This window comes from Nicotiana tabacum, chromosome 8 (assembly GCF_000715075.1).
Source record: "Nicotiana tabacum cultivar K326 chromosome 8, ASM71507v2, whole genome shotgun sequence".
Taxonomy (NCBI): Eukaryota; Viridiplantae; Streptophyta; class Magnoliopsida; order Solanales; family Solanaceae; genus Nicotiana; species Nicotiana tabacum.
In genome coordinates, this window is record NC_134087.1 from 175,508,514 (window position 1) to 175,522,876 (window position 14,363).

Below are 14,363 nucleotides of genomic sequence, written 5' to 3' on the forward strand. Positions count from 1 at the left end.
CTTTCTTGGAGTTGTTCACATGTTCTAAGACAGAGAATTTTTGTTCAAATTTTATTTACGCATTAAAGAGTGGTTGTTCTTTATAACATGTCAAACAATGACTAAATACAGAGTAACAATCAATCCATAAAATGGCCATTCCACCTAATTTTAACAATTTTCTTGTTATCAATTTTGGCTAATTAACCCAAACCTTTACATTCTACCCCAACTTTTTTTTGGTCAAAATAAAAAATTTTATTCAACCAATTGTGTATATTTACATCCACTAGTTCCATTTGGACTCAAGAACTAGCCATCTTTATTTCTACCTATCTAAGATTATTCACTTTTTATATTTACAGCCAAACTATCTACCCTTAGCTAGGATAATAATTTAGTCCATCTAATATCTTCCTCCAATTCTTGTAATTCTGTCCTCTAATGTGTAGCTGGAGACTAATTTCTCTAAGTCTATGATGACTTTCCTTCCTTCCATTCTTAAATCTTCTGGTATTTCATTCACTCCATATGTGGTAGACTGTTGCAGCAAATAACCATGCCATCACCTGTGCTCTAGCTCTGCTTCCTCGACACCTCTTGGACATCCAGTGCACTTCCTCATTCCATGCCTTAGGTAGTCTATTTTCACCCATCCACCTCAGTAAAGAGGTCCATATATGTCTTGCATAGTTGCATTCAAATGACAAATGAGCTAAAGTTTCTGTAACTCCCATGGAACATAGTACATAATCCTTTGGAACATTTATCCCCCATTTCTCTAATTTGTCAACAGTTGCAAGTCTTTGTCTAATGGCTAACCATAAGATGAATTGGTGTCTAGGTATCTGCCTTGCCCCCATAATGAGATTTTTCCAAGGAACCTTCAGATATTGTGGTTGGAATGATAGATAAGCTTTCTTAATGATAAAACCATCACTACTGCTGCATTTTTTCAATTCCACCTTGTAGTCCCTGTCTTCAAACCAGCTTCTTGCATCAAAGATTTTCTTCACAAGCCAACAAGCTTGTGATGGGGTCTTCATAGTAGCTAGATCCTTGTTCTTTATATAGTATCCATGTATCCATTGCACCCATAGGGACTCTTTTCTTGATGTTACTGCCCACAACAACTTGCAAATAGCTGCTCTATTCCACAAGTTAAAGTCTATTAACTTCAGACCCCCTGCAGCCCTTGGCATATATAGTGATTCCCATGAGATTAGTGCTTTCCTAGATGCTTCACAGCTCTCAGTCCATAAAAAGGTTCTGCATATGCTTGTGATTAGTTGTATAACTTTCTTTGGCAGTACAAAGATCTGAGCCCAATATGTTTGCATTTCAAATAGAACACTCTTGATTAATTGTACTCTTCCACTATAAGACAAGAATTTAGTAGTCCAACACCTAATAATTGATATCCTTTTCTCCACAATTGGCATACATTGTTGAACAGTGATCTTCTTGGATAAGAGTGGAACTCCCAGATATTTGAATGGCAGTTCTTCTGATGCAAACTGCATTTCATTCAGAATCTATTCCTTCAGTTCTTGGGGAACCCCAACAATGTATAATGAACTCTTGTCAAAATTAGCCTTCAATCCTAACACACTAGAGAAGTGATTGAAAGCTTGAAGCATTAGTTGTATGGAAGTTCTGTCAGCCCCGCAACACATGAGAAAGTCATCAGTAAAACATATATGCACTATCTTCAATCTACTACATCCGTGGTGATAATTGAAGTCCGGGTTATACTGCAACTATTTTAAGGATATGTTAAGATATTCCATGATCAATACAGATAGATATAGGGACATAGGGTCACCCTGTCTCAGTCCTTTCCTTGCCATAAACTTTGGAGTAATTCCACCATTGATTAAGATGGCATAACTCACAGTAGTCACACACTCCATAATCCACCCAACAAATTTCCTAGGGAACACAAATTCTAGCAAGACAGATCTAAGAAAGTCTCATTCGACTGAGTCATATGCCTTTCTGATATCAACTTTAATAATGCACCTAGAAGAAATTCCCTTCTGCATATAACCTTTTACTAGCTCATGTGCAACAATGACATTATCTAGGATACTCCTTCCTGTTATGAATGCTGATTGTGAGGCTCCAACAATTTTGTATACTACTAATTTGAGTCTGGCAGTGAGAATTCTTGCTATCAACTTATACAAAGTTGTACATCAAGCTATGGGTCTATATTCCTTTGTATAAGTAGGATTGGTTACTTTTGGCACTAGGATAAGAGTGGTGTAATTTGCTTCTTTCAGCATTTTCCCAAATTCAAAGAATTGTAGGACAACTATGCTTACTTCCTCCCCTATTACACTCCAGTATTCTTTAAAAAACTCTGCATTAAATCCATCCACCCCTGGGGCCTTATCGTTTGGTAGCTCTTTCAATGCCTGTTGAACATCTCCTTTTGTTAGATCAGCAGCATTTGTTGATCTCTCTGTAAACAAGGGCCATCTTTTGCAGTGTGAGTGTCTAAGCAGGGTAATTCTTGTGCTCTGTTTCCCATCAAGTTTTTTAAATAATCTATGAATTCCTATTGTACCTGCTTTGGATCTGTTAGCTATACTCCTTACTCATTACATATAGTTGCAATATTGTTCCTAGCATGCCTTGCTTTGAGTTGGGCATAGAAAAACTTAGAGTTTGAATTACCCTGTGAGATCCAAACAACTCTGGATTTCTGTCTAAGGACTCTCTCCTGAATTATAGCCCATTTCTCCACTTCCAACACTATCTCTTTCTCTTCTATAATCAGTTGTGCATTGTAAAGATCTGTTGCCATTGCTTCCTGAGTTTCTTTAACCTTTGCTTGCAGGGCCTCAATTTTTTGATCTAGTTTATTCATTTCTTGATTCATCTGCTTTACAGCTTGTTCTATTTGCTTTAACTTCCTGCAAACTCCATATATAGCATAACCATCCACATTGGTTTCCCATATAGATTCCACCACTTCTTTGAATGAATGTTGCTTCAGCAGGACATTGAGAAGTCTAAATGATTTTGAAAGTTTTTGTCTGACAATAGTAGTAGTTAATAGTATAGGGGAGTGGTCTGAACAACCAGGATTTAGGTAGTGAGCTTCTATACTGCTATACATGCTAAACCACTGAGCATTGCCAAATGCCCAATCTATCAAGCTATAAATTCTATTTCTAGGATCCCTTTTGTTGCACCAAGAGTACTGCCATCCCTTTCTTCTGATCTGACCTAGCCCAACTTCATCCACACAATCTTGGAAATCCTGTGTTTCAATCTGTTGAACTGGTGCTCCATGATTCTGTCAGTAACAGATAATATTGTATTGAAATCCCCAAGAATGATCCAAGGATCTACCATCAGGTTGTTAATTGATCTCACTTGTCTCCAAATGTCTTTCCTTCCTTCTATGGTGTTGTATCCATATACAAATATTGCATAACAACGCAAATTGAGAGCCATTATCCTTCACTTTGTAGTGAACAATTTGAGGTCCTAAAATCTGTACATCAACTTCCACCAGTTGTGGTTTCCAGCAGACCCATATTCTTCCATTTGGGCAACCTATATAATCACAGTGAACCTGCCACTCTGCCCCTAACTTCTTTTGTATCTTCCCTGCTCTTCTAGCCTTAACTTTTGTTTCTAGGCAGCCCAAAAGAGCCATTTTATTTGTAAGTAGAAAGGATTTGAATTCCTTCTGCTTATAGGGCTTATTCAACCCTCTAATGTTCCATGATCCAAGGATCATGGGGGCTACTTGGTTAGATTTGTGTCCCTTACCACATTGCTAGTGGTAACCTCTGGGTGTATTCTTAAAGCACTGAATTGATTTCTTCTAAGCATCAGTTCCAGTTTATCAAACTCCTAATTTTTTTTTCTGTAGTAGCTGGTATGACCCTCTTTCCCCGATCAATCTGTTTCCTCTGCTGTTGCTCATCACCTTTAGTTGCTTGCTCATTCTTAGGCTGCTCCTTGCTAGTACCCTGCTCAGTTAGTTGCACATTATTCTGATTATCACCTGTCTGATTAGGCATAGTCTTAGCTTTCCATTCCAGCTTCATGTGTTTCTTTTTGATATTCTGTTGAGGCTGTTTATATTCTGCTGGTCTCTCCTTGCAATTCCCTGTGATATGTCCAACTTTCAAGCAATCTTGACAGTATATAGGCTTCCATTCATACTCAATGGACTGTGAGTAGTATTTTCCGTCATGTAATTCAAGAGAAAGTGAATCTGGCAGAGGCTGGGATATATCCATCTTTATCAATATCCTAGCATAAACAATCCTTTGCTCTTGAGTAGTTAGTTTATCAGCGCATATAGGATTCCCAAGACAGCTTGCTATTCTACCCAAATTGCCAGAAGCCCAAAATTGGATTGGCAGATTTGGAAACATAACCCACATCGGAACAATTTGAGTAGATTCCTTGTGCATTTGAAACTCTGGATCCTACTGTTTCAGAATAAAATGCCTATAATTGAACGTGTATGGCCCTTGTTGAAGAATCACTGCTTTATCTTCCTCATTCTCAAACTTGAAGATGAAATACCCAGTGTTATGGAGAAATACATGAGGCATACTAACGAAATTCTATACTCCATACACAAATTTGAGCATTTCCTTGAAGGTAGGGTTCCTACCAATCACATACCCAATTAACGCTAGACTCCACTTCTGATTCTGTTTAGCTATCTCCTGGGGGTTTAGCTTAACTACTTTCACTCCATCTTTCAAAATCGGTGGAAAGTAATTTAACTTCAATCCCGTGTGTTGCTCTCTATTTCCTCTAACAACTTCAGCCATCGTAGGTTTAATTCCACTATACGTTGCAGAGAAAGTCAATTTCCTCGCCGCATTCATAGCTCCTGCATCAAGTTTCGGCGGAGTTTCTGCAATTTCCAGTGGAGGTCCTGCTTGTAACATTGTAGGAGCACTCCCCATTCCTGGGAGCCAGTGACCTAATTGAATCGATGCTAAGGTATGGGGAATGCCTGATTCTGATGTTATCTGTCTAGTTTCCAGCACCGGAGCTTTTGGCGAGACCGGTGCCGGACCTAGTTGCTTCTTTTTCCTCGTTATCTCCGCTTAGGCACATGTTAGTAAATCCTAACGTAATATGCGCCGTCAGAGCTTTTTTAATTGGTCTTAATATTTTCCTGTTGAGGTTTTCTACCCCAACTTATCATTGAATTTTATTGGGCAAGTTACACATTTGGCCGGTCAATCAAAAATAATTACATGTACTAGTCAAATATAAAAAAATATTATAATAAAATATGTATACTATATATTAATATATAAAAATATACATATTATATTATTTTTGGGAAGGGCTATAGTATGTAATTTTTCCGTTGTTTTTTTTGTACGCCCAAATTTGAACAGCCTGCGTGTATTACATTCAAGTGACCTAAAGCGACGCCGTCGCACGAAACCTGTTGGCTTCACAGAAAAAGAAGACTAGGAGCAACCAGCTGGGAGGGGCAGAAAGATGGCGGGTCAACTGAAAAATCCTAAAAAACAGTTTCAGCTAAACCCTAACTGGGCTCAGCTCCGTGAAGTAAATTCACTTCCTCACTCCACTTTTTCATTTTCTCTTCCCAACGAACTTTACTTTGTATTTCTGATATCTATTATGCACTCTATTTCTCATTCTGCAGCAATTAAAGAGTAATGGCTTCAAAAAGCCTTCAGAAGCATCAGAAACAGAAATCCCTAATTCCATATTAGGTATAAGCCAGGTTCCTTTTTTTGTAATGGTCTAAGTATTTAAAGTTGTCTAAGTTTTATGCTTACAATGGTTTGTTGTCTACAGGAAAGCGCAAAAGTAGGCCCGGTGATGATTCTTGTGATGCTCGGCCTAATCCTCTTATTCCAACTTCATCAGATTCAAGGTGAGTTCAGAAAAAATATGCCTTTTTTTTTGCTTCCTTGTCTTTTTTTTTGGGGGTGGGGCGCTAGATTCATTATCTGTTTGGATACCTTTTATAAAAGATTAAATTTTTAGGATATTATATTGTTGGAGTAAAATTGTGGCTATATAAAAAGCTAAGCTTCACACTTTCCTGTTCTTATTTAAACCTCCGATAATTCAAGTGTGATTGAGTAAAATCTTTAATGTTCTGCAATTTAATCATTAGCTGCATATGCAGTGTTACCGATGTGATAGCAATGGATTGTGAAATGGTTGGTGTAAGCTCTAACAAAAGTGCTCTTGGGCGAGTCACACTGGTATTCCTCAATCGTACCTTCTCATTAAATACTTCTTCACTACATTTAGCAAATGGTTTTACTAGCAACTGTTTTTGGTTGCTTGATGCTAAGAATAATCTTTTGGTTAAATAGTTATAAGCATAGACTGCACTAACATTTTCATAAATAAGCCGTTTATATCCAACTGATAAGTTCTCTTCTAGCTGGTCCTTCCTCTTTTGAGTCAGGGACGGAGCTGACCTTGTCCAAGGAAGGTCAATTGACACCCCGTCGCAAAATTACACTGTATAGATCGGTCAAAAAATATATTTTTATGCATATATACTATATGTTGAATCTCTTTGACTTTTGTGTGTGTTTAATTCTTTCTTTTTTTGACTCCGCTCAATGAAAAAACTAACTTCGCCACTGTTATGCATATCATTCTTCTTTCTTCTTATGGATATGTGAACTTTTAGTACAAGAATTTTTGATGTTGCTATGTTAAAGCTTCTAATTGTTTCCCTACAAAACAAAACTGACATGTTTTAATTGTCGGGGATACATTCCATTAGTTGTTCTCAGTACAATATTGTTGTTTACGAAATGCCTCATTGCTTTTTTATTAGATTTATGCATGTACAATTAAATGCAAACCAGCTTATGTCAGGTCAACAAATGGGGAAATGTGATATATGACGAATTTGTCCGTCCAGTTGAACGTGTTGTTGACTTCCGCACCAAAATAAGTGGGATTAGACCTCAACACTTAAAAAAAGGTTGGTTTCACTTCTCTCCGCTCATTAGAAAAGTTACCAACAGAAGGAGAAGTTTCTAGTCTGGTGTCTTGGAAGAATTATGACTACAGGAAAGTCAATCCTTGCTAAAGAAGCAGAAGACTGAATTTTTTGTACTATTTGCATCTGCTTGACACCATTAACAATATCACTTCATCAAAAAAGATAAAAATAAAGTAGAGACAGCAAATTGAAAACCTTTCTTCTGTTATTATAATTTAGTATGTTAAGTTACAGCCGTCTGAGAAGCAGTGTGGAATTACTTTTGTACGTTAAGTTGCAGCCATTCTAGAAGCATTGTAGAATTTTCTCAATTCTATTCATCTGATTTGATCCTCAAAATTTTCCCACGTGGAGTCGGAATGGAGATTTAGCTTCTTTTAAAAATGCAGATTCCCATCCCAATGCTCATAGATCATCACCATATTCTAGAGTTGAAGATCGTCTTGCTTGAAACTACTTTCAGAGCTGCAAACGTCAGACAGCTCCCCGGTCCCCTCCTGAAACCTATAATATCTCCCTTTCCTTAGCAACTGGATGTTTGTACTAAGGTAGCATCACATTTAGTCGTTCACGAGCTCTTTTTTCTAATAATGTACTCTTATATGATTTCTGCCCTAGAATAATCACCTCATTATCCATAGTTTCCTGTAGTAGTGTTACTTTCGCGGGAAAATAATTTCAAACCACACAAATTTGACTCGAAAGGTTATTGTTAATATTGAGTTTTTTCCCATTCTTAATACATTTAAGGACCGTTTGATTCCTGGGATTAGGATTCTAATTCCAGGATAAAATTTATGATTATGTTTATCCTTTGTTTGGTTAAAGATTATATCTATCCAGTATTTTGTTAATGATTATGTTTATCCAGTGTTTGGTTACCCTTATTAGCTAATACCAGTATCAATTTATACCAAAATCTTGGTATTATTTATCCCATTATGGATGTAGGATAATAATCCCAGGATTAGCTTTACCTGGGTAAATTTATCAAAATTACTATATTACCCTTCAGGAGCTCTTTTCATTGTCATCGTTGAACTATCTAAGGTTAAATTAAAATAAATTTATCCAGCTTCTTCAGACTGAACACATGTTTGGGATTATACTCCGGATATTCCATTTCCAATTAATGAACCAAACAAAGCACTTACTAAATAATTCAAGGATTATTAATCCTAATATTATAATAACTAGAAACCGTTGACAGTATTAGTCTCAAGGTTAACTTCTTGCGGATGTTTTCCTTGCCTTAGCTCAATTCAGTAACTCAAAAGCTCTTACGGTTACTTAAAAGAATCACTAAAGAAAACTAAACCATATGATGTAAAGATATTCATGAAACTATGCTATTTGTCTTTTGATTAAAATAGAATAATGAATAACTTCACTATTCCATTTGGAAACCCATCAAAATTCAAGCATTTAAACAAGAATCAAATCCACAAATAACGATCAATACACCATGTCTGTCAAAAGCCTAATAGGAAACTACTCCATAAATGAAGAGAAGCACATCGTAATTAAGAAATAAGAACTAAAAAACATTACAACTAACTTCTGAATTCAAATGCACATTTTTAATTTATTGTTGATGAAAAATGTATTTAATTCATGTGTCCTTGAGCTCTAGCCATCTTCTCAATCTTTCGTAGGTCAAAAGTTCCATTCAAAATTGTGTTTTCCATGTTTATTCCCTGTAGAAACTACCTTGAACCAAAATACCTCTAATGAGCCGAAACTGACTTCATTGCATGGGAGAATAGCCTGGCACGCCGCAAGGCACGAAGCATTGCGTGATGTGCTCGGAGGATATTTTTTTTTGCATGTTTGGATTGATCAGGCTTGACACCTCGCCAGGTGCAACGTGCCGTGATAGGTCATTTCTAAGCTTTCAACATTTTTCTTCAATTTTTCTCATGCACACTTGGTTCTCGGCCCCCGAGCTTGATCTCAGTTGAATTTCTTAGACTTTTACTCTGACTTCGAAGCTCTTTTAGCTCCAAATTAGTTCCTCTGCTCGGAATCAAGCCTACACAACCAAACACACACGATAAGTATATAATACTCATTTTATAGGTCAAATACGATTAAAGCATAAGAAATAAAAAGCGAAATGCAGCCAAAAACATATTTTTCTTGCCAACCTTCATCTAGCATCTCGTTTATGTTAGGAAATTCTAAGATGGTTTTGACTACCATAGCTGATGCGGGACATTGAAAGAAGCACATTTAGTTGGGCATGTGATGTTGCTCCACTGGTAATTATGTGGGTCTTATAGAGAGAAATAAGAGAGCTTTTGGAGGTGTAGAGAATAATTTTGTAAATTTCAAAAATAACCTCTTACCCTTCTTTTTTGTGCCACTATGAAGTTCCTATATATACAAATCATATGTTTTATAGAATTTTGTGCTTGTATACAAGTTTTTTTCTTTTTTAAATAATGGTGGTGTTCGGAACAGCTTTTGCCCAACTTGATATTGGTGTTTTTTCCCTATCATTAATTTCTTTCGATAATAGTGGTGTCTGGACCACCTTGCACGCGCCTCAACTAAATTCATTGGCTTGGTACAAAATACTCTAAGTTCTCAACTATATCTAAAAAGAAAAGTAAGATTCATTGCATATTCTACATAAAAAGAAACATAAAAAGAAAACAGTAGTAAAATATTTATAATTTGTTAACTTAAAGAAAGAAAGAATGAAGGAAAAGAAATAGCAAAAGTTAGGAGTGGTTGACAGAAGCGAGAAGAAAATGATGATTGGTTATGAAGAGGAAGAAAGAGGTAAAAGTGTGAATATAAAAATTCTTAACAAATTAACGATTTATCCAATTAGGAAATTGAGTAATCCACCTCCAAATCGTTAAGCCGTTAATTATAAATTTTCAATCAGTTCACCAACCATTACCCCGATAATCCGATACCAATAAGCCAATAAGTCAATTTTGCAGTTCGGTTAACAATTACCGTTCGGTTTTGAACAACCTACCACCGACAGCCTTGAAAAAAAAAAATTCTTTCTCTTCTCCCAGTTCGTTGGAACCACTTTGGTCTTATCTCGAGGGAACAAATAGGCGTGCGCCTACTGAGGTGATGATAATTCAAAAGCTTTTTTTTTTGCAAAAAATAAGGGCCCTGTTCCTAGATCCCTTCCGCTCCGCTCGTTCCGAGTCAGGATTTAAGAATGAGAGTTATCCTCGCTGCTCCACGCAGTCTCTACCAATGATCCTTACAAGCCAGAGCAGATTAAAGTTTCACTTATGTAGTGTCTCTTAATGTCATAATTAGTGTTTCCAACTTTGAAGAGAGATCAAAACACTGAGAAACCAAGCTACCTTGTTTTGGCTTCCACTGGACTGATGAAGAATATCAGTCAATTGTATTGCATTATTTGTGGATGGTAAGTGAATGTGTATTTTGTTGTGGTAATGGGTGCTAAGAGTGTAACAACCTAATGGGGTGGAACCTAAACTCCAAGGTGGATGTCTAGCTGTTTTATCTACTTGAGTTGAGTAAACTAGAAATGAATTAACAAATATGAAGCAAAATGCAACAATTGTTAAGAAAAGAGAAATAAGTGATTTTGGCGAATGAATTGTTTGATTATTCCCGCAAGTATTTTAGTTTCTAAACTATGTTTATAATTAATCTAAAGAAGGTAAGTATAATATTCCTAATAAATATAGGGGTTTAACCATTTCCATATCTTCAAGGGGATAGATTCTAGCAATATATATGATCCCATAGTATACACATTCTTACCATTCCCTTTTAAGTTGTAGTGTACTTCTTGTATTCTTTTAATTTACCGCAAGTACACAATATTATGGAGTCACAAAGTGATGTTGTGAGAATATACAACAACAACAAACCCAGTATAATCCCACATGTGGGGTATGGGGAGGGTATTGTATGCGGAGTTCTTCCCTATATTGTAAGAATATATGCTAATTAATTATTCGGGTTGAACAAACTTGTTGTACACCCAAATTCAATCTTTTGTCAAATAAAATAGCATTCTTATTCTTAGATGCTTTGTTCTTTCATGAAATTTTGGATTTGAATTCTTAAAATAGAGACTCAAATTTTTGACTCTGATACCAGAAAGAGAAATAAGAGATGTTAGGAATGAAGTGTTTGATTGTTCCCTCAAACATGTTCGAGTTCCAATAGTGTTTGCAAGTAATCTAAAAAGGGTAAATATAGGATTCCTACTCCTAATTACATGGATACCTGGGTGCTCTAAACCTTTCTATATTTTTAAGGTATAGATTCTTCCCATATTGCTTCTTCTATGGCTTCTATGTTACCGTATTTCCTTTCATTATTTTGGTGCTTGTGCTTTACTTGAGCCGAAGATCTATTGGAAACAGCCTCTCTACCTCATAGAGGTAAAGTTTGCGTACACACTACCTTCCCCAGAGGATTACATTGGGTATGTTGTTGTAGATTCTTCCTATATTGACGATTCCCTAATGTTTACATCCTTAACAGGAATAATGAAAGAGGGTTATCTCTACTCACCAATATTGGCTTTTAAAAAGCAATAAATAATACAAAAAACTATAAAGGGAGAAGAGAGAAAATGAAAAGAATAGAGAGAGTTTAGGAGAATGAGAGAGAATGATCTTTTCATGAACTATGTTCATTTGGTGTTATTCCAACCTTTCAAAATAAGTATAGGAGGATTTTGTTGATTCAATAATGGGTTCTGAACAAGTTATAACTCTTAAATGTCTTTGTCGAAAAAAACTCTTAAATCAAAAAAAGTTATAGCTCTTGAAATCTTTGGAATTCTAACTTAACTGAAAAAATTAGACTAGATAAAAACCTTATATCCTGCTAAAACATAAGTTTATCTTCATTTTATTTCTACCTAAAAGAGACGTACTGTATAATAAAAAAATTAAAGAAAATAATATTGCAATCTTTGTTGAACCACATCACTAGTTTAATTGTTCAAAGTTGAATAGTCTGTTGGTTTATCCGTAATCTGAAAGGTTTATATTTTTGTTTTGTATTAATGGTTTTTAGCGGTCAGTTTGAACTAGTACTAGCTTGACTTTGATTTGGACAAGTATTTATGGACAGGGTAATTCCATTTTGGTGAACACCGCTGTCTGCAAGTTATATGCTCAAAGCATATCAAAAATATTTTATTTGTTTTGTCTGAATAACATGCACTTCTGATGTTATCTGCAGCGAAAGATTTTCGCATCGTTCAGAAGGAGGTGGCTGAACTAATAAAGGGACGGATTCTTGTCGGCCATGCTCTGAGAAATGATTTTAAGGTAACTGTGCACCTTCTCAGACTTTGCATCTGGAGTACTTTCTATAACTTTTTGAGAATTTTTTTCCTTTACAGGCCTTGTTATTAAACCATCCAAAGCAGGATATTCGTGATACTTCTGAGTTTCAACATTTTCTGAGGTAATTTTCACCTCGCCCCTGCCTCCCCACCAAAAAGAAATGCTTGGTTCCTTGCGGCTTTCAGCTATCAGCCTGTATTTTAGCTGCAATATGTTTCTGACATTGGGTTGATAAAGTAGGGAAGGACGCAGTCGCGCGCTTCGGCACCTTGCCACTGAAGTCCTTGGAGTGGAGATTCAAAACGGAGAGCACTGCCCAGTTAGTTCTATGCTTTTAATGACTTTATTGTGCTCTTATACTTTATTTTCTTGTAATTTTTCATCCTAACAAATGGAATCCTTACTGTATGTGCTTTAATGTACTGTAGTGTTTGAATCTGGTTTTACAGAATGAGTCTCAAAATTTGAATTTTATAGCAGCTTGTCAGTTTATTATCCTAGGTCCATATCCGAATGATGTCTAACTTGTATCCATAATGTTGTGCAGATAGAAGATGCCCGTGCTGCTATGATGCTTTACCTAAAGCGCAGAAAGGAATGGGAAAAGAGCGTCAAGGACTTTGTAAGGCTCAAGGAGAAACAGAAAAAGCGCAAGCCAAAGAAAAAAACAGGCGTATTGAGAAGACCTGCATCTGAATAATGCTGAAAATTCTTCCTAATGAGATGATAACTCAAATTTATCTCTTTGCTCGTTACATGCGTCAAATTACTGACTGGGGGGAGCGAGAGACCTGACTAAAACATGGTAGATGTTGAAGGATGTGAGGTGCCCCAGGGAAGAAATATAATTGGACCCTCTATCACTATTGTGGTCTGCCAAATTTTGTGCTCACTGGACCTTATTTTAGTTTAAAGAATCACAATATGGATCCACCCAAGACTGGTTCTTCTAATGAAAGAAGGAAAATTGTCGCTTCTTTCGTGCTTTTTCACCAAAGAACTGCCAGTCTTTTGTGCTAGATTCATATAGCCTAAGCTTCCATGTTAGCGCTTTGCTTACCTCTTGTAGAATTGAGCAGTCGTTTCATATTTACTATCTTTTCCTTTTGGAAAAGAACGGGATTTCATCAGAACTAAATATTGTAAACCAGGGCAATTAGGAAAGAGTTGCTAGAATTCTATTTACAATGTGGCATATTTTGCTTACAGCATCTTCCAGAGGGGCCTTAGTTTACAGCATTTTCCAGAGAGGCTTTTGTTTGATTCTAATTGTTGTTTTTGCAGAACAGTTTGTATCATATGAAACAATATTGGACTATTGAGTTGCTGTGATGGTAGTTGAAAAGTGTTGATAGTCTAGTAATGACACTGCTGATCATTGTAATATCTCTTCTTCTTTTCTGTAGCTGAGCATATAACTTTCTCGGCCTTTTGGCTAAGATCAGGTGTAATATCTGTTCTTATCAGATTTGATACGGTTCATCAGCTCACATGATATTAACTCAATTTTCTGTAGCTTATGCTTACTAAAGCTGTGTATCTGGCAATTGGAACTGTGTATCATGTGAAATTGAGATAACCTTTGGCTATTGACATGAAATGCTTGGAGTTTATCTGTAACTTTACATACCAAAAATCATCAGATAATTATTCAACTATTCAAGTCAATGAGCAATAGTAGCTCATTTGTTAATGAAATAGCAGGTCCACAGCTCAGTTGCTGGAATTTGCTTGGAGGAAGTTCATAAACTGAAATTATCCTCATGAACCAACTAATGTTCAGCTCATGCAAGCTGGGGTGACAGATATAGTGAACTTTTCCATATTGTTTTAGTTTCGTTGAAGAAAATAAAAATACTCCTTAAAAAGATGAAATCAAGGTTAGTTTGGTCTTTTATCCTCGAAAGCGAACTCCCTTTATTTATTCCATGTTGGAGTAGTATAATTTTGTTTACTTCTCCAAGGAGCTCTCCACTTTGCTCCCTTGATGACTCGAACCTGTAACCTCAAAATTGGAGATCGAAGATGCTTACCAGTTTAGCAACTCAATTCGTCGTGGATCAATATAAATT

The 14,363-nt window shown here is 36.2% G+C and overlaps 3 protein-coding genes and 1 pseudogene across 4 annotated transcripts; 2 read left to right on the forward strand and 2 right to left on the reverse strand.

Annotated features, from left to right (window-relative positions):
• Nucleotides 1–497: 497 nt before the first annotated feature.
• LOC142163412 (uncharacterized) lies at nt 498–1,502 on the reverse strand. Its single transcript, XM_075220695.1, has one exon. The coding sequence runs from the start codon at nt 1,500–1,502 to the stop codon at nt 498–500; it is 1,005 nt and encodes a 334-aa protein (XP_075076796.1).
• A 675-nt stretch (nt 1,503–2,177) lies between these two features.
• LOC142163413 (uncharacterized) lies at nt 2,178–3,652 on the reverse strand. Its single transcript, XM_075220696.1, has 3 exons — nt 3,367–3,652; nt 2,662–3,270; nt 2,178–2,446 (listed from the first exon to the last, which is right to left on the reverse strand). The coding sequence occupies exons 1-3, from the start codon at nt 3,650–3,652 to the stop codon at nt 2,178–2,180; spliced, it is 1,164 nt and encodes a 387-aa protein (XP_075076797.1).
• Nucleotides 3,653–5,388: 1,736 nt separating this feature from the next.
• Nucleotides 5,389–13,599, forward strand: LOC107814025 (uncharacterized). Of its 2 annotated transcripts, none has more exons than XM_016639349.2 (9): nt 5,389–5,547; nt 5,648–5,717; nt 5,803–5,881; nt 6,140–6,218; nt 6,850–6,958; nt 12,185–12,273; nt 12,348–12,412; nt 12,529–12,610; nt 12,839–13,599. In XM_016639349.2, the coding sequence occupies exons 1-9, from the start codon at nt 5,479–5,481 to the stop codon at nt 12,989–12,991; spliced, it is 795 nt and encodes a 264-aa protein (XP_016494835.1). In that variant the 5' UTR covers nt 5,389–5,478; the 3' UTR covers nt 12,992–13,599. The 2 variants fall into 2 exon arrangements, with proteins under 2 accessions (XP_016494835.1, XP_016494836.1); XM_016639350.2 differs by having other exon boundaries at nt 12,532–12,610.
• A 106-nt stretch (nt 13,600–13,705) lies between these two features.
• Nucleotides 13,706–13,812, forward strand: LOC142163720 (U2 spliceosomal RNA; annotated as a pseudogene).
• Nucleotides 13,813–14,363: the final 551 nt, after the last annotated feature.

Excerpts from the sequence above, each read along its gene's own strand:
- LOC142163413 (XM_075220696.1), bottom strand. The coding sequence starts at position 3,652 with ATGGCTCTTTTGGGCTGCCTAGAAACAAAAGTTAAGGCTAGAAGAGCA. Across the intron at positions 3,271-3,366 it reads GGAAAGACATTTGGAGACAA|TTCAACAGATTGAAACACAG; the intron begins GTGAGATCAATT and ends ATGGAGCACCAG. Across the intron at positions 2,447-2,661 it reads AGTTGTTTGGATCTCACAGG|AGAGATCAACAAATGCTGCT; the intron begins GTAATTCAAACT and ends CCTTGTTTACAG.
- LOC107814025 (XM_016639349.2), top strand. The coding sequence starts at position 5,479 with ATGGCGGGTCAACTGAAAAATCCTAAAAAACAGTTTCAGCTAAACCCT. Across the intron at positions 5,548-5,647 it reads ACTGGGCTCAGCTCCGTGAA|CAATTAAAGAGTAATGGCTT; the intron begins GTAAATTCACTT and ends CTCATTCTGCAG. Across the intron at positions 6,219-6,849 it reads CTCTTGGGCGAGTCACACTG|GTCAACAAATGGGGAAATGT; the intron begins GTATTCCTCAAT and ends AGCTTATGTCAG.
- LOC142163412 (XM_075220695.1), bottom strand. The coding sequence starts at position 1,502 with ATGCAGTTTGCATCAGAAGAACTGCCATTCAAATATCTGGGAGTTCCA.